Source organism: Balaenoptera ricei, chromosome 5, assembly GCF_028023285.1.
Source record: "Balaenoptera ricei isolate mBalRic1 chromosome 5, mBalRic1.hap2, whole genome shotgun sequence".
In the NCBI taxonomy this organism is placed as follows: domain Eukaryota; kingdom Metazoa; phylum Chordata; class Mammalia; order Artiodactyla; family Balaenopteridae; genus Balaenoptera; species Balaenoptera ricei.
In genome coordinates, this window is record NC_082643.1 from 106,652,072 (window position 1) to 106,674,983 (window position 22,912).

General features: G+C 48.4%; 1 protein-coding gene across 5 annotated transcripts in view; it reads left to right on the forward strand.

The window, feature by feature from the left end:
• Positions 1–22,912, forward strand: part of EVC (EvC ciliary complex subunit 1) — an 82,062-nt gene that overhangs the window by 38,494 nt on the left and 20,656 nt on the right. For all 5 annotated transcript variants that reach the window (XM_059923352.1, XM_059923353.1, XM_059923351.1 and 2 more), the window contains exons 10-12: positions 1,043–1,191; positions 3,639–3,737; positions 18,367–18,579. In XM_059923352.1, coding sequence (XP_059779335.1) covers positions 1,043–1,191; positions 3,639–3,737; positions 18,367–18,579 — 461 coding nt within the window. The remainder of the gene's footprint in view (positions 1–1,042; positions 1,192–3,638; positions 3,738–18,366; positions 18,580–22,912) is intronic.

Consider the following 22,912-nt stretch of genomic DNA (forward strand, 5'->3'; position numbering starts at 1 on the left):
ACTTGGACAAGGTCGGGGAGACAAGGAGACAGTCAGGGGTGGAGGGAGGACCCCAGGCAGAGGGAGGACTCCGGTCTCTCCTGACCACCTGGCCACACTCTTTTCTTTGGTGCTAGAGGCTAAACAGATTCTCAGGTCAAACCTAAGGAAGTGTGCCTGCGTTAGGGCAAGTGCAGAAGGAGGTATGACGTGTGTGTGTGGCGGTGGGGATGGTGTGAGATGCTGAAACCAGCACTTCCAAGGACTGCAGACCCCTCGTCGCCAGGCCCTCACTTGCTTCAACAGCTTCTTTGCTCAGCACCTCCCCCAAAACCCAAGTGAACAGAATCTGGCCCACCTCTTCCTTGGCTCTACTCCCAGGAGCCTTCTCTGGGGTCCCATGCTGCCCGTGTCCCCTCTTCCTCCTCCTCTCTCACCACCCCAGCCCTCATGCAGCGTAATTTCTTCTGCATTCCTCGTCTTCCCTGGACCATGAGCATCTTGAGAGCTGGGCTGGGTCCTGCTCACTGGTAGACCCCAGTTCCTAGCCCTGTACTTGGCACACTGCTGAGGCCGAATGACGCGGGTGGGCTGAGGGGTGGTTTTAGGCCTCGCCCCTCTCTCCCCAAGTTCACCTTCCCCTGCCACAGGGGGCCTTGCCCTTGGGTTCACCCTCCTTCTCTTCTGCTGATCTAATAACTCACCCTGGCAGTTTTTGAATCTCGACTCCAGTCTGACATGTCACTATCTTCCTGAAGACTCAGGCTCTCTGTACCCTGTGTCACCTGTCCCTCCCTCTGCCACCTACCCCTCCCTCACACTCTTTTCTCCAGGAAAATACCCCTTTGTTTACTCCTTGGTCAGGTTGGCCGGCCGCCCTGCACAGCAGTTACATAAAACCTCTTATGTTGCTCTGAGCCCTGGGCCCCAGGGGGAGGGCCCTGAATGATAAAACCAGAATAAAAAGGGGACTTGCCCCAGAGTTTCTGACCCTCCACGTGCTGGCAGAAGCAGCCAGTGGAGGTTTTGCCAGGGGAGCAACCTTGTTTCATTTCAATTTCAGAGTTTGTCCAGCGAGGCAGAGACCTGGTCAAGGCCTCACTGGTTCACCAGGCGGAGGGGATGGCAAGGCTCACGCTGGCCCAACAAAAGGAACAGAGGAGCTTCCTGGCCACGGCGCCGCAGACCGCCGACCCCGAGGACTTCCTCCAGGTGACCTGCTCCTGACTCGCTCCCACGTCCGTGGGCACAGCCGTCCCAGGGAGCCACGCGGGTTGATCAGGGTGGCAGGAGGGGGCTCGGCCCCCCGCTACCGTGCTTGGGAAGCCAGAGGCTTTGGCATCTGCCAGACAGGAGGTCTCTCCTCGCCTCCCACCTGTAGCCCAGTGACCTTAGCCAGCTCCCCTGGGCTCTGCATCCCTAGCTTCCTCGTCTGTAAGCCAGTGGCTCGAGCAGCACCGCCCTCACTGGGACGATGGAAAGACGGTGGGAGGGGCCGTGGAGAGGGCTTCACACAGATGGCGCAGGTCAAGGGCCCAACCTGCGATGCAGACCAGCGTGCGATGTCCCCAGAGGGGACAGGCACGTCCTGGATGTAAGGCAGGCTGTCACACAGGGATGGGCCCCCTCGCTGGGTCAGGTGGCAAGTCAGGGGAGGACGCTGCATGTGGGACTGAGCAGGTAGGACCAGGGAGGTGGCCAAGCTAGCCAACGCTCATGGTCTTGACTGGGAAAAAGACAAGGGGACCGGCTGGAGGGCAGGAAGCAAGGTGTCACCCTGCTTGAGGGATAGCAAGTGAGCTGGCATCAGCACAGGCTGCAAGGACCAGGGCTTGCAGTTCGCAGAGGGAGAGCAGGACTCGGCCTCAGTGTTTCCCTGTTGGTGGAGGTGGGGCGGGGGTAGGCAGGGCTGCTTGTCAGTGGCCGTCCCCCAGGCTTGTTAAGCATTTGGGTGCTGAGGCAGCAGGACCTGGCTTTGGATGCTGGCTCTGCCACTGTGTCTGGGTGACCTTGCTAACCCTCTGGCTTCCTCATCTGTGCAATGGGAATAATAGCACCCACCTTGCCGGGTTGTTAAGACTCAGCCAGACCAGTAAGGGGCAGCCGTGGCCTGACTGATTCTCTGGGTCCTTCTGCCCTGCGCTAGCATTTGCTTGTCTCAGCTCTGCCGAGGGGATGGCAGGACTGTAGCTGGGTCCAGGCTCAGCGCAGAGCCCAGATACATGCCCTCCTTGGGGGCCAGCATGGTGGCAGCGGCTATACCCCAGTGAGAAGCCAGCGTCCAGAACAGAGGAGAGGTCTTCACGTCCCTGGTTCCCTGGTCCAGTGCCCTTCCCCGCCCACAGAGCCTCCTCCCAGGGCCCACGCCTGGGGTTCCTGGGGTTTGTCATACCGTGGGGTGGGGGGCTGTTTCTGTCTTTAAGAAGATCCATTTGAAATGAGAGTGAAAAGATACGAGTATACAGCAGTTTGTTACTCTGAGATTTCTAGGCCCTTCTCTCTGACATCACATTGCTCAGTGCAAGTCCTGAGCATGGAGACGGTGACAGCGTCAGCTCTGCAACCCAGGACTTCAGCACAGCCAGGACCTGGTGCTCAGGAAACACGGGACCAAGGAGGGAAGGGTTGAGCGCATGCATGCATGAAGGAATGAGGGAATGACTGAATGAACAAATGAATCAATGAATGATGGATGGAAGAACAAAGGAACACATAATTGAATGAACAAAGAAATGAATGAAGAACCAACAAATGAAAGAAGAGTCAAACCAATGAATGAAGAAGTGAAGGAAAGAATGAATGAACACGTGAATGAATGGATGGATGGATGATGGATACAAAAGAACAATTGAATGAATGAACAAACAACAAAAAAGTGATTGAATGAACAAGGAACTGATGAATGAGCGCAGACTTTGGCACCACGCGCAGCCCCTCCCTCTCAGCTCCCCTCCTGCTCTGCAGCCACCAAGGCCAGAGGGTTCTAACTGCCTGTCCGTTGCTGTTGCTCCTTGAGCTGGGGTTGTGTTGGCTCCCCATCTTCCTTCCAGGGACCCCTCCTTGTCCTTCAAGACTCAGCTTACTCATTTCCCCGCTGGGGCCTCTTCCCCTACAACTGCCCCCTAAGAGGAGTACACCCTCTGGGGTTTTGCCTTGCGGTGCCTTCTGACTGTGTCTGGGGCATCTGGTCCTCGCCCCCCTGTCACTCTGCTGGGCTCCTCGAGGTCCACGTGGTCAGAGCCGAGTCTGGCTGGCCACTGACTGCACTGACCTCCAGTGGCCCTGCTAGGCCTCGGGCTCCGCTGGGTGGGCCTCCCAGGGCCTGGCTGGTGGTCCCCAGCAACTGAAATCAGAAAATGATGTCTGGGTGGCTTGTGGCCAGGAGAGAAGGGTGATGGGGGTGCTGGCTGCACCTTCTCCTGCTGGGTACACAGACAGAGTCACAGTCTGTGGTTTTCCTGGAGGTCGGATTCACTGGTCCCGGCCTCAGCCACAACTCACAAGCCATGAAAGTCACATACATCCCTGTGCCTCAGTTTCCTTGTGTATAAGTTGGGGTGAACATCCTTCCCACCTGAGAGGCGGGGTCAGTTGAGGAGGTTTTTCTGGGAAGAATATCAGCATTTTCGTACCAGATTCAGCTCCTGTTTTACTCACAGGTTTTTCACGAGGTCCTGGAGAGGCAGAGGCTGATTCGGAGTGACCTGGAGGAAGAGGCAAATGTCAGCGCCGCCAAGGCCGTGGCCGCGCTCTGCCAGGTATGTGGTTTCCAGGTGAGACCGGCAGGAAAACCTCAGGATCCGGGCATGTGTGAGAACCTCACATCCTCCTGGGCCGGGGACCCCGAGACCCTCTTTGGCAGAAACCAGGGAGGGAGGTTGGTCCAGGTCACATCTGAGGCCCCTTCCATTTCTGAGGTGCTCGGGACCCTCACCTCCAAATGTCCCTAGAGGCAAAGGTCTTTGGAAGTCAGCTCACCCAGGATGAAAATAGGCCAGCGTTTGTGGGCGTCATGAGTGTAGAGCGGTGATGAGGAAGGAGGGTTGGGCTTGAAACGGAGGCCTAAGTTCCAGTGCTGGTGCCACCTCTTTCTCCCTGGGCAACCTCGTGCGGCTCTGGAACGACGGCTGGCTTTGAGAGAACGGGGGAGAGCCCCTGAGCCCTCCAAAGCCAGAGGGGCTCCCGGGATATGACAATGACCAAGACAGGCAGAGCTCCTGCCCCAGGCAGGACCCAGAGCTGCTGAGAAGGTGGAATGTGGCCCCGGTCAAGAAGGAAGGTGACAAGTGCCACCGTGGTGGGGAGCACCCTGGAGAAGGTTCACCTGGACCCAGAGTGCCTGTGTCTGTGTCCTGGCTCTCCTCCCTCCTCGCCGTGCGGCCTCCAGAACATTACTTGGCCTCTCTAGTTCTCAGTTTCCCCATCTGTGAAATGGGGCCAGTGATGCCCACCTTCATGGTGGTGGTGTGAACACCAAATGCACGTGAGGCCCTTGGACAGCAGCTTGCACCTGGGACATGCCCAATCTGAACTGGCTGCCCTTACAACATCCCTGCTGACGGGTGCAGAGAGGAGGGTTGAGAGACATAGGGGTGAAGGTGAGGTCAAAGATGGCCATCCGCTGGAGGTGATGCCTGAGATGGGCTTTGAAGCAGGACGTGGGCTCCAAGTGGACCAGGAGTCAGGGGGCAGCCCAGACAGGACATGAGGAAGGACAGGGAGTGCAGCCCCTCGTCACGATGGCCACTGTGCGGGGTTCAATGGTGTCTGTATGAGTTTTCAGAGGCTGCCATATCAAAGTACCCCAGCCTGTGCCTTAAACACAGACATTTATTTTCTCACTGTTCTGGAGGCTGGAAGTCCAAGATCAAGGTATCATTTAGGTTGGGTTCTAGTGAGGCCTCTCTTCCTGGCTTGGAGATGGCTGCCTTCTCACTGTGTCCTTGCATGGCAGAGAGAGAGCTTGGGTGTCTCTTCCTCTTACAAGGACACCAGTGCTATCAGGTTAGGACCTCACCCTGTGACCTTGCTTAAGCTTAATTATCTCCTTAAAGGCCCTATCTCCAGATATAGTCACATTGGGGGTTAGGGCTTTAGCATATGAATTTTGGAGGGACATAATTCAGTCCATAATAGTGTACCTCAAATTTCATGTCCACCAGGAACCTCAGAATGTGAACTTATGTGGAAATAGTGGGGGCTTTGCAGATGTGATTAGTTAAGAAGAGATCATTCTGGATTAGCATGGGCCCTAAACCTAATGACTGGTGTCCTTATGAGAAAGTCATTGTGAAGACAAGACACACAGGGAGGTGGCCATGTGGAGACAGAGGCAGAGACTCGGGTGATGTGGCCACAAGCCAAGGAACACTTGGAGCCTCCAGAAGCCAGAAGGGGCAAGAAGGATCCCCCCAGAGCCTCCAGAGGTAGCTGACACCTGGATTTCTGACTTCTGGCCTCTATAGCTGTGAGAGAAAAGATTTCTGTAGTTTTGGCTACCCAGGAAACTGATACCGGAGCCAGTCTTGTTCAGAGCCAGCCACTGTTGTAAGTGCTTTCTGAGTATTTGATCATTTTATCCTCATGAGAATCCTGTGAGGCAGAAACTGCATTTTCCTTCTTTCACAGATGAGGAGCCAGGAAGGATTTTCTTGAGAAAAGTACAGGGTGGGATTCAACTTGTCAAAGCCCCAGGCTCCCAGGCAGGAAAGGAACAACACCATGCCTGGGGGGGGAAGTCAGGACTCAAATCCCTGGGCTGGGAGTGAGCATACTGAATTCCAGTCCCCTTCTGGGTACTAACATGCTGTGTGACCTTGAATTGGTTACATAATCTCTCTGTGCTGGCCCAACCATCCTGCTCAAGTCCTACAGCCAACAAGCAGAGAGATGGGATCTAAAGTAAGCCTCTCTAACCTTAGTGCTGATGTCCTCGCCATGACCCATGCTGCTGAGCGTGGGCTGTGAATACCGCAGTGAGGACAGATTCTGGACTCAGATGGCCCGGTGTCCAATCCCAGCCCAGCCATTGACCAGCTGTGTGGTCGGCAGCAGGTTATCTAACTTGTACCTCAATTTCCTCTGATGCACAGCAGAGTCTGAGGACCGCTGCCTTGGGGGGATTGGGTGAGAGTCCAATGGACTAAGGCTCATGGGCAGATGCCACTGATGATGCACCCCAGCAGGGGACAGTGTCCAACAGGCTGACACTTCCTCCTTTGAGCTGCAATTAGAATCTAAAGTCTTGGTCAACTAAATGCCACTTTCCTCCTCCACAAAGCAAGGATAAAACACTGATCACTGCTACAAGGAGGAAATACAGGTGGAAGTGCCGGGCCCGTCTCAGTGGGTGGCAGTGAATACATCATTTTCAGTAAAGATTTGATGATGCTGATGTGACCACAGCCTCAGGCCCCAGCAACGTCCTTAGGATATTGTACACTTGGCTTACCGTGGCTGGTCTGGCTGCCAGCCCATTGAAGTGTGGGCCAAGGAAGTAAAGACGCCCTTGTTTCTAGCATCAGGAGAGCCCAGCAGGTGTGAGTGAGGGGTGATGGCTGCTGGAGTCTCTGTCTCGGAAGCAGGCACTTGGAAATGCCCTGCATGAGGAGGGGTCAGGGGCAAGGTGAAGGGGGGCCAGCAGTTCTGTGCATCTGTGCAGGTGCTTTTGAAAGAAATGGCCCAAGGCCTGTGCCAGCTTCTCTCCCAGAGTCAGTGCAGAGCTCTTTCCTATGATTCACGTCGTCATTGCACATCAAGCCCTCTGGTACCAGATAACTTTGGTTGATTTTACATCCCTTAATTGTGGAAATCATTGCCTTGGGTATTGGAAACTGCTTTATCTGATATTTCCAAAAGGTGGAGGTTGAAATCCTCTGGTGTGGTAGAAAGAAGCCAATTGGAAGATTGGAATGCTTGGCGAGGACATTCCCGGGTGGGCGCCCAACATTCCTGGGTGGGCGACCTTGGGCAAGAGCCTTAACTGCTCCAAGCCCATTTCCTTATCTGCGAGATGGAGACAGAGAGCCTGTTGACCATTATGGCAGCGCAGGAGGGCAGGGCGGAGGGCCTCACGTGGCAGGTGCTCAGGTAACACCTCCCCTTCTGCCCCGTCACTGAGCGTGAGGCCTTGAGCAGGAGGCCTTGAGCCCAGGGTTGGTGAGCCTGACTCTGGATCCAGGGCCTGGGGGAGAGCGTGGCTTCCTCGCCGACCAGCTGTAAGCTCGTGAGCCTGTTAGTTCATTCGTTCAATGAATATTATCGAGCACTGCTTTGTGCAACCCACAGTCTCAGCACCGGGGCCTCAGCAGTGAACCAAACAGATAAAGTGCTTATTTTTGTGGAGCTGGAGAGGCAGCGACACACGTGGGGTTCCAGCAGCCGCAGCAGCAAGGAGGCCAGTGTGGCAGCTCTGGGGGAAGGGGAGACAGGTACGGGCTAAGGTCAGAGTCCTGTAGGGCCTTGCAGTCCATCCGAAGACGTTTGCGTTGACTTCTGAGTGACATGGGAAATTGCCGGCATGTTTTGAGTAGGGAAATGACTTGCCTTAGGTTCCCAAGGATCCCTCTGGATTCTGTATGGAGGATGGACTGTAGGGGGCAAAAGTGGAAGCAGGGAGGCCTGGGGAGGCATCGCAGTGGTCCAGGCAAGAGATGCTGGGGGCCTGGGCCAGGATGGTGTGGGTGAGGATGGTGAGGAGGCCTGGGATTGGGGTCGGTTTTGATGGTCAGTATCTGGGTCTCCTCTTAAAATGGGGATGGTCACTATCTGGGTCTTCCTATGGCTGTTCAGAGGTTTGAATAAGTTCCCACATGCAAAGCATATAGGAGAGTGTGAGGCACACAGCGAGCGCTGAAATCCGTTACCGCGATCCTGGTTGTTATCACTCACCGTCTAAGAAGGTGTGTCTGCGCAGAGTGCACCCATGAGGTAACCTGCCTTGCAGTCTGGCTGGCTCCTTCCCAGACCTGGTCACACAGAGGCATAATTCCCCCCTTTCTTTGGGCACTGATCGTGATATTGCAGGCACGGCGGCTGTGAGATAAATTTGATCACCACCTAACAGTTCTCAGGCTGCAGAGAAAAGTGCATTTTTCTAAATTCCCACTGTCTCTTGGCCTCTAAACAAACAGCGAATTCTCATTTTGACTGAGATGGATGCCGCTAAATTACACGTCTCGGTGCCTTGTAGAGAGATTCCTGAAATGAGCCCAGAGTCTTCCTGATAATGACGGGCGCAGAGCTGAGTTTGCCGCTGTTGCATCACAGGGTGCCCCGGAGACCCGCTTGTTTATTTGTTCATTTCTGACTGTCCTCCCCCTGCTGTTTCTCCTGAAGGGCTCCTGGGGGAGTAGGGTGATAACAGCCCTGCCAAGGTCAGCCGTCTCAGCTTCAGAATCTCATGGGAAGTTAAGGCTGAGGAAAATAAGAGAAAAAGTGAACCTCTGTCCTCAAAGAAGGCAGGAATAATAGTGATAGGCACTCATGAAGTGTTTGGGAGTAGTCCCCAAGACCACCCTTGCTTCTGATACCAAATGCAAGTCCAGAGGTCCCCAAGACCACCCTCAGGTTCTTCAGTTCTCTAGAAGGACTCATACTGAAAGCTGTTCTACTCATGGTTATGGTTTATTACAGCAAAAGGATACAGATTTAAGTCAGCCGAGAGAAGAGGCACATGGGCAGAGTCTAGAGTTCTAAACGCAAAGCTCCCAGTTATCCTGTCCTGGTGGAGTCGTGGGCAGTGCTAACTTCTCCTGGGAACAGTGTGTGGCGTTACACACCGAGCATTGCCATCCAGGGAAGCTCAGCCAAGCCTTAGTGTCCACAGTTCTTATTGGGGCTCAGTCACATGGATGTGGTGGACCGCCAACAGGGCTGACCTTAAGCCCCAGCCCCTCTAGAGGTGGAGCTGGTGCCACATGGCCCAAGGACCCCACCCTAAATCGCATCATGGTCATAGATTGTCTGAAGCTGCCCAAGGTTCCCAGGTAAATAGAGACCCTCTTATCAGGCAGGACATTCCAAGAACTTAGAAGTCACTTCCCAAGAACCGTGGACCAAGGCCAGGCCTCTCTTTCAGCAAGGTCAGTTCTTCTGCACAGCACTGAAAGGTTAAAGTATTTTGTCCAAGGTCACACAGCTGGGGGCCTGGGATACAGGCCCAGGGCTGTAACATTCAGGTGGGGAGGAGTGATTTGGTGGACAAGAGGAAGGCGGGGGCGTGGAGTCCTTGCGGGGAGGGCTGCGGTGTGTTCTGCAGAATCCAGCTGGGGATGACACATTGCAGGCAATCAGTCAACACTGATGAGTAAACGAATGGGTGAATCAATGCATCAGTGAATATATCAATCAACTGAAACATTGGCATCCTGAAGATGGTGTGTTATTGCTGATAGAACAAACTACCACAACTTAAACTTAAAAACAACGAAAGTTACTACCTTACATTTCTGGAGGTCAGAAGTCCAAAATGGGTTTTAGTGGGCTGAAATGAAGGTATCAGCGGGGCTGGTTCCTTCTGGAGGCTCCAGGGAAGAATTCGTGTCCTTGCCTTCTCCAGCTTCTAGAGGTGCCTGCATTGGTTGGCTTGTGGCCTCTTCCTCCATCTCCAAGCCACAGCCATGCTCCTCCTGCCTCTGCTTCCATCCTACATCTCCTTTCACTCTGACTGCCTGCCTCTCTCTTTCATTTACAAGGACCCTTATAATTATGTGGGAAACACCTAGATAACCCGGGATAATCTCATCTCAGGATCCTTGGTTTTCACTTAGTCCTTTAATCACATCCACAAAAACCTCTGACTGTGTGGCACATTCAAAGCTTTCAGGGATTAGAACATGGACATCTTGGGGAGCCATTATTTTGCCTATCACAGGTGGGAAACAGTAAGTTTCCAAAGAGTAGAAGAAACTAGGTTTGGGAGAAATACCAAAACAATGATTTGGGGGCAGTGTTCTATTGGAAGTAGATCTTGAGAAGGAAATTGACAAGTGTAGGCACCATACGGCTCCTGTCACTGGAAAGAGGATTTCCCTGGGTGCTACAGAGGGTGAGTCAATTCCATGGTCCTTTATCAAGGTGAAAGTGTGATAAATCATCACTAAGTATGACAAGTCTGAGAAAGATAGACTGGCATGCTTACGTCTACTTTACTGTAGCAAGCTACGGGAATGTGGCTTTTTGTTTTATTTTAACAAGACTAGTAGAGTAATTAATTTATGTTTTCTTTATGTACAGAAGTAAAACTTGCCAGTGCCCTCAGGGTACCACATGCTACCTGATTATACCTCTCCCTCCTTTTAGTAATTTTCACAATCAGCTCACCTCCCTGCAAAGAGGTGCAAAACTGCATAGGAGAGAAGAGTCACCCAGGAATCAGACAGGCCAGGTTGTGGGCCTGATTCAGCTGTGTACCAGCTATGCGGCCTGGTCCATATCATTTAACCTCTCTGATGTAGCAATTCTTAGCTGCCTTCTTTGTAGATTGACCATATGAAAGAACCCACTTAATACCCCAGAATGCCACCCATAGCTCTCAGGATAAAGTCCAACATCCTTAACCTGGCCATAGTGACCACCCAGCCTGGTCCATGAAGTGCTCACATGGCCTGACCCATGAGACCCATCTGACTTGGCCCAAAGGCCAACCTAGTCTGGTCCATGAGACCCACCCAACCTGGCCCATAAGCCCCCTGACCTAGCCCACAAGGCTCATGTGACACAGCCCACTCACCACTTGTCTGGAGGCATGTCCCTTGCTCCCTGCCTTCCAGCCAACCTCAGACATCCCTCAGCTCCCCAGAGGTGCCCCAGTCCCTCCTGCCACAGTGCCTTTGCATGTGCTCTTCTGCTGCCTGAAATACCATTCCCTCCCTCCCCTCAGTTTGGCTTGTTCTCATCTTGTCTCAGCTTACATGTCACTTCTTCGGGGAGCCCTTCTCCGACTCCTCCTCAGATCCGTTAGATTCCCTGGTCTGTCCCTAGGGCTCCCAGCCTCCCTGCCATCACACTTGCCATAGGATATTGTGAGTTCCTGTGCGATGTCTGCCCCCTCACTGGGGGTGCGTTCTCTAAAGTCAGGGTCCACGTCGGCTTTGTTCACCCAGTGGCCCTGGCACAGAGCCTTCCTGAAGTAGGTGCTCAAGAGACATTTGCAGAATGAACCCGTGAAGGCTGTGAAGATATGACACCTTTACACCAGAGCTTTCACCTTTAGGGCCCCTTCTGTCCGGTGTGGTATCACGTAATTATGACTACAGTAAAGCTGTGCAACAAGATACCTCAAAACCCTGTTGCTGAAAATGACAGTGATTTATCCCCAGGGTCTGTGCATCATCTGGTGGTTGGCTGATCTAGGCGTCACTAACACAACTTGGCCACACACACAACTGTCTCTACTCTCCTTGGACTAGTGGGCTGGCCTGGGAATGTTCTCCTCATAGCGATGACAGGGGTCTAGCCTCCAAACTAGCCCATTTCACCTCCACCTCATTCTATTGACCAGCGCAAGTCACATGACTGACCCAAAGTTAAAGGGTTGGGGAGGCACTTCCCACTCCCTGTGGGAGGGCATGCAAGGTTATGTGGCAAAGGGCATGGCTCTGGGGGAGAGGAAGATCTGGAGCCACTGTGCCCGTCCACACATATGTCTCCTGTGTCTCATGTCCTCAGGAAGCAGGTATCATTTTCCTCCTCTGTTGGGTGAAGCCCCAGAGAGGAAGAGAGTCGCCCCTGGTCACACTGCTGGCAAGTGACCCAGTGCAGGTGGATTCCCAGGCTCCTGACCCTTGATCCAACCTACTTCCAGTTTTGTGGGTTTTTTTAACATCTTTATTGGAGTATAATTGCTTTACAATGTTGTGTTAGTTTCTGCTGTATAACAAAGTGAATCAACTATACATATACATATATCTCCATATCCCCTCCCTCTTGCGTATCCCTGGCACCCTCCCTATCCCACCCCTCTAGGTGGTCACAAAGCACCGAGCTGATCTCCCTGTGCTATGCGGCTGCTTCCCACGAGCTATCTATTTTGCATTTGGTAGTGTATATATGTCCATGCCACTCTCTCACTTCGTCCCAGCTTTCTCTTCCCGTTTTTAAGAGACCCAGTTTCACCTGTGCTCTCAGCACTGCTCTGTCCCAGGATCCTGTGCACACCTCACTCTGAAGCAGTTAACTGCGCATCTTCAAAACTGTCAGGGTGTGGTCCCTGCAGGGGAACATTTCTGGTTCCTGTGATGAACCGGAAACTCACAGGGAGCCGGGCCGTGTCCATGGGATCCTGGAAGTACATGTTTTATTCACACAGTCAGCACTCACCCTCATCAGTACACCTTCAGACCTGGCCACATCCGCGCCTTGTGTGAGCTCCTTCACGGGTGCGGGCTGCCAGGTCTTGACTCCTCCGCGTGGCATTGAGCTCCCTGCTGCTCCTCTGCTTCCACACATCCCGTGCTCCCGCCCACTGGTCCACCTGGCTTTCTCCCAAGGGCACCTGCCCACCTCTGCTGGGAACGCCCCCTTCCCTTCCCTCTCTCCTCCCCACCCTGCAAGCAAATGGAAACACAAACTGCCTTTTCTCCAAAATGCTCTGTTCCTGGAATAAAAATAGCAACAGGTAACATTTATTGAGAGCCACATGCTAACTTTTCCCAACCTCTCTGGAATGATAATAGCCAGCGTTTATGAAGCATTTGCTCTGTGCTGTGTGCTGTATCTAATCCTGACAATCAGCCCTCAAGGCAGATGCTGTCTTTACAGATGTAGCTTGCGTCTTATCCCTTTTGCAGGGATGAAAACTGAGACTCCTTTTCAAAGGTTTCAGAATATGTGCCCTTCCCCTGCCCCAGTCCTTTCTCTGCAAGAAGCCTGGAGAGGACACTGGATCCTCTGGGTCAGGCTGCAGAGGCGGAAACCCGAGTGAAGGACGAGTCAGGGTGAAATGCCGCCCTAGCTTGGGTTCTGTGTGCTTCTATTTGAGGAAAAGTGCAGGGCTGAGGCCCAGGGCCAGCCTCTCCCCTGACCAGCGTCCCCCTGCTGTCCGACCCCTCACACGCACTGAGAGAGAAGAACACAGATTAATTCCTGTTCTATCTCAGGCACAGAATAAATCAGCATCTCCCAAACAAAACATGTCAACGTTAAGTGGGAAGCCATGTGTTTTATGGCCTATCAGAGCACGTGTGATGATGCAGATGTGTCTCTGTCCAGGGAGCAGACAGAATCCAGCACATTTTTTATTAGAAAGAGCCTCGACTAATGGACTATGTAGCTTTTACAAAGTTCACCTTTCTTGAATTTGCAAACAGTGTATTTTTGCAGTTTGACAATCATGAACAAAAAAGAAAAAGGTGTGTCTTAGTATCCCCAACTGCTGCTATGGAAGGATAGATTACAATATAGGAGAATCAATTTTTAAAATCTGTCTCCTAGCAGAAAATTGGGATTTCCAGAGGCTGGAAGAAAATGTAAATCACTCCCATATTATTAAACCATTTTTATTGCGAAATGTAATAGACACAAATAAATGGATAACACATAACCTTATGGATTAACAAATGACTGTTAAAAATACATCTCTGTAACCCCCATCTAGATCAAGAAAGACATCATGACCAGGACCTCTGAAGCCCCCTCACACCTCCTCCCAATCCCAATCCACTCCCTGCTCACAAAACAATATTAAGAAAAATTAATAAGACCTAAATAAATGTAAAGATACACCATGTTTCTGGATTGGAAGATGTGATATTGTAAAGATGTTCATCCTCACCAAATTGATCTATAAATTCAAAATGCTAATCAAATTGGTGGCTATTAGTTATGGAGGATATGGACTGAAGCTACACATACACACAGCCCAACAATTCCGCTCCTTGGCATGTGCCCAAGAGAAACAGGAGCACATGTGTATCAAACAGCATCCACAAGAAAGTTCACGTCAGCAGAATGTGTAATAGTCTAAAATAAGAAGCCACACAAATGTCCCTCAACAGTAGAATGGATAAATGGTGGTGTATTTATACAGTGAAATACTACAGACCAGTGAGGAAGAATGAACTACTAGCTACACACGACAACACAGAGGAATGTCACAAGGACATATAAAGTTGAGATACGCAAACCTAACATGCTATATGATTCCATTTAAATAAAAGCAGGACCTTTGTAGTTTCTACCCTCAGGTATAATGTTTGCTATAGTTTTTTTTTTTTTTTTTCAGATTGAGGAAGTTTCCTTCCATTTCCTATTTTGCTAAGAGTGTTTCTTCTGCATGGAAATTAAATTTTGTGAAGTACTTTTTTCTTCATTTATTCACATAATCGTCATGATGCTTTTCAGCTTTATTTTGTTAATGTGACAAATTGCATTGATTTGGGTAATGCCATTAAGTGCATACAAATTTAGAACCTTTACATCTTTCTGGTGAATTAAACCTTTTGGTGCTCTGAGCTGATCCCCTTTCTCTCTAGGAGAGCTTTTTTTCTTAAAAACTATTTTATCTACTTTTTTAAAAAATTTATTTGTTTTTGTTTTTGGCTGTGTTGGGTCTTCATTGCTGTGCGCGGGCTTTCTCTAGTTGCCGTGAGCAGGGCTACTCTTCGTTGTGGTGCGCGGGCTTCTCATTGTGGTGGCTTCTCTTGCTGCGGAGCACGGGCTCTAGGTGCGCAGGCTTCAGTAGTTGTGACACGCGGGCTCTAGAGCGCAGGCTCAGTATTTATAGCACACAGGCTTAGTTGCTCTGCGGTATGCGGGATCCTCTGGGGCCAGGGATCGAACTCGTGTCCCCCTCATTGGCAGGCAGATTCTTAACCACTGCGCCACCAGGGAAGCTCTTTATCTACTATCAATGTCACAAAAAGTGACCCTGTGTTTATTAGGTGCTGCTTACACTCTCATCCATTCTTTGTTAAAAAAAATTACCTAAGAGCATCATGGTTAGATCATGGGTGCAGGAGCCTGACCACCAGGGCCCTGTGTGTGAACTGATGCGATTTACTTAACCTCTCTTTTACATGTACAGATAAAACCTCAGCTTCCTCATCTGTAAATTTCTTTCATCAGTTTTGAGAGATTCCTCAGCCATTATCACTTCAAATATGACTTCTGCCTGGACTCTCTCTTCTTTCCTTCGGGGACTCCAATTAAATTTTGGACTTTCTCACTGTATCTTTTAGCCTTTATCTTCTCCTCTGTATTTTCCATCCCTTAGTCTCTCTTTACTTTTTTCTGGATTTTCTCCTGATCTTTCTTCCAGTACTAATTCTCTCTCCAGCTGCATCTAAACTGCAATGAAACCTATACATTGGGTTCATATTATTGAACAGCGTTCGTCAATTCTAGAAGTTCTGACTTTTTTTTAAAAGTAAGTAGCGTTACTTTTTATAATTTCTAGCTCTTTGCTTTAAGGTTTAAGAGTGGCTTTTAACGTCATGAGCGTGGTAAGCATCAATCCTATAAAGTCCTCGTCTTCTAATTACACTCTCTGGACTACCTGTGGGTTTGTTTTTCATGTCTGTTGTTTGTGTAGGTCTTTGGTCATATTCTTATCTCCTTGTGTACCTGTTTATTTTTTCTCATATGCCTCGTCTCAGATTTGTACATATATTGGTAAGAATATTTTCAAGCATGCAGTGATGCCCTCCTCCCCCAGAGAGGATTTTCCTTCGCTTCTGCCCGATGACTGGGCCTCTAATGATCCAGAGTCACGTTAATTCAAGGTCTGGACTTGAAATATGCTGGGTCACCCACATGACCAGACTCCAGGTTGCCATCTGTTTAAACCAGTCAGATCTGGTTTCCTTCCATTTCAATCATGTATCTCTGATGCTGCTTTTTGGGTTCCAGCCCTAAGTGTGGAATGCTTTACGAGGCCCCAACCCATACGAGCTGTGAACTCCACCTTCTGTCCCCCCGACTGCTTGAGGCTGTCAGAGGTCCGTCAGCTGTGCAGCCACCTCCCCTGGATTGACCTACACCCCTTATGTAAACACAGCCCCAGGGCCGGGCACACTTCTCTGACTGCATCTTCTCCCGACCTTGGGCACCACACTCTTCACTACCTTGTTAGCTCTTTCGGACTTTTATGATGATTTAATAAACATTTTGTCCAGCTTTTTAAAAAATTTCATCTTCAGTGGGAGAAATTGGTTCAAATTACCTGGTTGGCCACTCTCAGAAGTAGGATCTCTAAATCTTTTTAAAAGGTGTGGGTCCCTTGTGCCCCTGTCACGGTCGCTTTATCACAAACAAAGTTCAGCTTGGCCATGAACTTTTTAAAACATGGCATTCATTGGGTTTCATTAACACTGATTTGAGTTAAATTTAACTTATATTCATTGAGCACACCAAGTATGACTTCGGTACACCAGAGGAGGTGCTGAGAATTTTTTTTTCCAAAAAGAACCAATTATCCTTGTAGCATACAGGTTAAGAGCATGAGTCCAATAGTCCAACAGCCAGGACCCACCCTCTGCAAATGTCCAGTTACTTATCTTCTCTGGGTCTTAGTTTCCTCACCTGTAAAATAATGGTAATTATAATAGAACATCTTCATTGGACTGTTAGGATGAATGAGATTATACAAGAAAAGTGTTTATGACACTCTCTGGCACATGGTAAGAATTCAAAATTATTAACAATTATAATATTATTACCTGATATTTGCCAGGTGCTCTTCTAGGCCCTATAGATGCTAAAGTAATAAGACTTTATTCGTAAAAAACCCTGTGGTCGGCATATATATGGAATCTAAAAAAAAAAAAAGTTTCTGAAGAACGTAGGGGCAGGACAGGAATAAAGATGCAGATGTAGAGAATGGACTTGAGGACATGGGGAGGGGGAAGGGTAAGCTGGGACGAAGTGAGAGAGTGGCATGGACTTATATATACTACCAAATATAAAATAGATAGCTAGTGGGAAGCAGCCGCATAGCACTGGGAGATCAGCTCCGTGCTTTGTGACCACCTAGAGGGGTGGGATAGGACGGGTGGGAGGGAGACACAAGAAGGAGGAGATATGAGGATATATGTATATGTATAGCTGATTCACTTTGTTATAAAGCAGAAACTAACACACCATTGTAAAGCAATTATACTCTGATAAAGATGTTAAAAAAAAACACAAAAAACAACCCTGTGGTCAGGAGGCCTTCCCAGAAGAGGAGACCTCAAATTGAGTTTGGAACATGTGAGGGGAGTTCCTAGATGGAGAAGGGGAAATGGGCATTCTGCATCATGTTGGTGTGTGATGCATTCAGAAACTGCAGTCAGGTGATTAGTCTAGGAGGGTGTGAGACGTGGGTGCAGATCTGAGTATGATGCAGCCTCTGCTCTTGGGCAATTGTGGTCCAGGAGGGATGACAGATAAACTGTAGTTTTGATGCCCTGGTGGGGCTAACCAAAGAGCTGCAGGAGCCCAGGGTGAGAAATGTCCATGTTAGTCTGAGTGGCCCAGGCAAGGCTTCACAGAGAAGGGATTATTTTGCAGGGGTTTTGCAAGGTGAAGAGGAGTCCATTTCAGATGTGAAAGTGCCTGGAGGTGGGGAGAAGGGGAGAGGCTTTAAAAAGCATCCATATAATGAAACATGCAACGAGATGCCATTTATGTGAAGTAACACACACACCAAAAGCCACATTTATGGGCATCATATATAGTGAAAGTATAGAAATCTAAATTGGAGACAGATGCTGAGTTCATGGGGATGGCTATCTCTGAGGACGCTGGGAGGGAGGGGAAAAGAATTGCAGAGCGAACTTAAAGGATTCCAACTTAACCTGTAAGGTTTAGTGTTTTTAGTCTGAAACAAAAAAGGAAAACTGAGTGGTGGATTCAGAGATGTTTAATATATTATTATCTACAGGTTTTTGTTTTTCACAATTAAAAAGATTTTTAGAAAGAGAATGGAGTGGGGGAGGTGGGATGAAGGTAACAAAATGGTGAGAAATGAGGCAGCCCCTGAAGCCCTGCTAGGCAGCTCTGATTGCGATGGGAAGAGAGGTCTTGCAGGTTATTTGAGCTGGAATTGAAAGATCTGTGCTTGTGCAAATAACTCGCCTAAGTGTGGAGGGTGGAGGGAGGCAGGGAGACCAGTGAAGGGTCGTGAAAATAATCTGGATGGAGGTTTAGAGGAAACGCCAGTGATTAAGGGCTCATTGGGTCAGAAGCGCAGGTCTGGCACTTGACTGGGTGAGGGTGAGAGGGCTGGAAGGCAGTGGGCGTTTCCCAAGACTGAGTGTGTTTGTGTGCATGTGTGTGCATGCACGCGCCTGTGTGTGATTTGAGAGCTCCCTTCGCTGGATTTCCTCTGTGGCCTGCGTGAAACCCTTGGCCCTGCCCTGGGTGAGAGCCTGACATGTAGCTCCGTCGTGTGGCTCTCGGCTTCAGGAGCTGTATCGCAGCACCGTGGAAACGTTCCAGAAGTTTGTGGACGTCCTGTTCCTCCAGACGCTCCCCTGTGTGACTGACCTCTCCCAGGCAGAGTGTGAATACCTGAGGCAGGAGGCCCAGGAGAACGCGGCCCAGCAGCTGGAGAAGTTGGATCGCTTCCGGAGTCAGCAGTGGAAACTCTTCCAAGATCTCCTGGAGCAAGAAAAGCAGGTGCACCATTTTGTAAAACTGGGTCTGGAGTCTGCCTTTTTTTTAAACTTCTGAAGAATAACGAGGGATTTCCTTCACTGAGCATCCCCTAGTGCCTATGCTAGATGCTTTACCGAGATTCTGGTTGCCAACCTTTCACAATGGGAAGAGGGGGAGAAGAGAGCAAGAGCCATCCTCTCCCAGGATAGGAAGTCAGTAGATGATGCCTTCGGTTAATCCAACAAGAAGGGCAGCAAAGCCTTCTTTAGAATAATAGAAATAAACGACAGAGAGCGGTTCTTCAAGGGAGTGGACGGGTGGGGGGGAGGAGCTGCACACACGGGACTCCTGTTTTTCAGTGAAAGTTGATTTCATTATTAAAACCATGTATATATGTGGTAGACAGAATAATGTCCCCACATCCTAACCCCCAGAACCTGTGAATATGTTACCTAACAGGGCAAAGGGACCTTGCGTGCAATCAAATTAAGGATCTGGGGATGTGAAGATTATTCTGGATTATCTGAGTGGCCCAGTGTGATCACAAGGGTCCTTTTAAAAGGGAAGGAGGAGGGTCAGAGTCAGAGGAGATGTGATGACCTAAGCAGAGGCTAGAGTGATGCGTGCATCAGCCGAGGAATGCGAGCGGCCTCGAGAAGCTGGAAAAGGCACGGAGCCGACTCCCCCCAGAGTCTCCAGAAGGAACACAGCCCTGTTCCTTTCATTTCAGACTTCTGACCTCCAGAACTGTAAGATACTAAATTTGTGTCATGTGAAGCCACAGCGTTTGTGGCCATGTGTTACAATAGCTATGTAAACTAATATACCTCAATTTTATTTTTAAAGAATTAAGACCTGTCAAATTTCCAAATGAAAACGCCCACATTTCCTTTCTCTCTTGCTTTCCTGCATGCTAGAGGCTGTAAAACTAACATGCTCAATATCCCAGCATCTAGAAGCGGCCGCGTGATGCCGTTCTAGCCTATGAGAGAAGGTATGGTACCTGCACAAGGCTTCTGTTCCCTAATGCAAAGGCCAAGTGTTGCCAGGAGACATCCTCCTCTTCAGTGTTCCCTGTTCTTCCTGCCCAGAGCAGGTACAGGAGGACTGGAGGTATGCTGGCCTTCCTTTGACTTAGAGGCAGGATTCAGGAGGGTGGGGCAGAAAGGCGGACTGTCCCAGCCCTGGACTGCCTACCCTAAGGTGCTTGTTATGAGAAACACCCTGTCTTTTTACATTGAGTGTTCAGTTAGTTACAAAAGAGCACTCAGCTGATGCATCCAATAGAGGTTTTCTAAAGCAGCTAACGGGCGCTGTACAAAGTACCAATAAATAAAGGGAAGCATCATGCAAACATAGGGCCAATTCCAGCCTGGGACAAGCATAGGGCCTAGTTTCCTGCCTGTCCAACTTATTAGACCTCCTTCTAATTAATTGCAATCCGCCATCAGCTGCATTGTGTCGTCTTGTCACTGGTGACTTGCAGTCTCCTTGATATGGCTGTAGGCTCCTGGAGGACAGCAGCTCTGCTTTTCATATTTCACTTCCTTAATCAAAGCCCAGTAGCTGGGATATAGCAAATGCTCAGGAAAACTTTGCTGCATTTCCAGCAACAATAATGCAGCTTTGGAAATTATCACAGGGTCACCAAGGGTAAATGAAGCTGAATTCCTCTGATTCATACCAATCCTGGGCCCCAGACCATATAATTTACCATCTCCGGGGAAGGAGGGGAGAAACCTGGGCCTCAGCGGTTTGGAAAGATCACCAGATAAGTCTGATGTGCCTCTGATCTCGGCTCCCAAATGGGAATCAGGCCTTTTAGAGACAGTTGTGGTTTGAAGACAGGCTTCTAATCTTGGAAGCTGAATGCCTGGGTTTGAACCAGGGCAACCCCGTGAATGGGCTGGGTGACTCTTGCCAGTCAGCTGATTTCCCACAACTCTGCTTTTGCACAGCTTGCTAAATTTCTCTGAGCCTCAGCTTTCATGTGAAAAATAGGGATCAAAATACCCAACAGGGTTGCTGCGAGATAATGCAGGTTAAGACCCTTCACGCAGTATCTGTTTAATTGCTTAATGACTGACATTGAAAAAATCTAGAACTTCATTTCTGATAAATTATTAGGCAAACAGCCATGATTCATCTAAAAACCTCTAGTTATGAGTCTTAAGTTACTTTAAGCAGATATCAGACAATGCATAGCTTCTGGTTTTTATTTTTTATTTATTTACTTTGTGAGCATATGCATGCGTGTGAGTATTCCTTTGCTTGTGCAGAAGTATTTCAAGAGGAGTTCTGCATGCAAGAAGCAAGCAGAAGTTAATGACCTCATCAACTGATTAAATAAGTATGACCCAAGTCTGTTTTCTCAAAGTTTGGATGTCAAAATTAATTTACTGATTGATTGTTTAATTGCCTTAAATTACCACAAGATATTTAGAGATCCATATTCTCTCCCACTTTCCATATTTCCTTGTTGATGATAAAAATGAGATGAACTTTCTGTGGTCAAGATGAATATTTAGTCATGAGAAGAAAAGGCCAACAAAACTATTCATGGAAAATCTAACACACACCCAGACTATGAAATGCATTTTCCACTTATTTTCTATCCAAAAGGCCTTGGTGATTTCATATCCTGTTACTCAGAGAAGTTGTTAAATATTGTGGAGTTTGTCAGTCACACAACTGGAACAGATTGTAGAATGGTGGTTCTCAAAATGTGATCTGTTCTAATGCAGGTTTGTGGGCTTCTCCCAGTCTGCTGAGAGCAAGCCCTCTGGTCTCCCTGAACCCACGGCCCCTTGTGGTCTATTCTCAACCCCCAGCCAGAGTGATACTTTCACTTAAAAATTTTTTTTCTCTTCCATTTTATTAAAAAAAATTTTTTTCTCTTCCATTTTTACCGAGATGTAATTGACATTACAGCACTGTATAAGTTTGAGGTATAAAGCATAATGATTGGACTTACATACATCATGAAATGTTGACCACAGTAGGTTTAGTGGACACCCATCATCTCATATAGATACAAATTCAAAGAAATAGAAAAGAATATTTTTTCCTTGTGATGATTTTCCTTGTGATGTGAGGATTTACTCTCTTAACAATTTTCATACAGAACATAGAGCAGTGTTCATTATACTTGCCATGTTGTACATTACATCCCTGGTACTTATTTATCTTACAGGTGGAAGTTTATACCTTTTGACTATTTTTATCCCATTCCTCCTCCTCCTCCTCCGGTAACCACAAATCTGATCTCTTTTTCTATGGGTTTGTTTGTTTTTTGTTTGTTTTTGAAGTATAAATGACCTACAACACTACGTTAGTTCCTGTTACACAACACAGTGATTCAATATGTCTGTACATTTCAAAATTATCACCATGATATGTCTAGATACGACACGTCACCATACAAAGATATCAAATAATTATTGACTGTATTACCCACATTTCATACCCCTGACTCATTTATTTTGTAACTGAAGTTTGTATCTCTTAACCTCCCTCACCTATTTCTCTCCTCCCCCCTACCCCCTCCCCTCTGGCAAGCACCTGTTTGTTCTCTGTGTCTGTGACTCTCTCTTTTGTTACGTTTGTTCATTTGTTTTGTTTTTAAAAATCCACATAGAAGTGAAATCATACAGTATTTGTGTTTCTCTGTCTGACTTACTTCACTTAGCATAATAGCCTCTAGGTCTGTCCATATTGTCGCAAATGGCAAGATTTCATTCTTTTTTATGGCTGGGTAGTATTCCATTGTATATACCACATCTTCTTTATCCATTCATCTGTCAATGGGCACGAGTTTGCTCCCATATCTTGACTATTGTAAATAATGCTGCAATGAACATAGAGGTGTGGATATCTTTTCTAATTAGTATTTTAATTTTCTTCAAATAAACACCCAGGAGTGGGATTGCTGCCTTATATGGTAGTTCTGTTTTCAATATTTTGAGGAATTTCCATACTGTCTTCCATATTGGCTGCACCAATTTACATTCTCGCCAACAGTATATAAGGGTTCCCTTTTCTTCACATCCTCGTCAAAACTCATTTGTTGTCTTTTTGATAATAGCATTCTGACAGACATAAGATGATACGTTATTGTGGTTTTGATTTGCATTTCCCTGACGATTGGTGATGTTGAGCATCTTTTCATGTGCCTGTTGGCCATCTGTATGTCTTCTTTGGAAAAACGTCTATTCAGATCCTCTGGCCAATTTTTAAGTGGGTTGTTTGGTTTTTTGATGTTGAGTTGTATGAGTTCTTTGTATATTTTGGATATTAACCCCTTACAGGATATATCATTTGCAAATATCTTCTCCCATTCAATAGACAGCCTTTC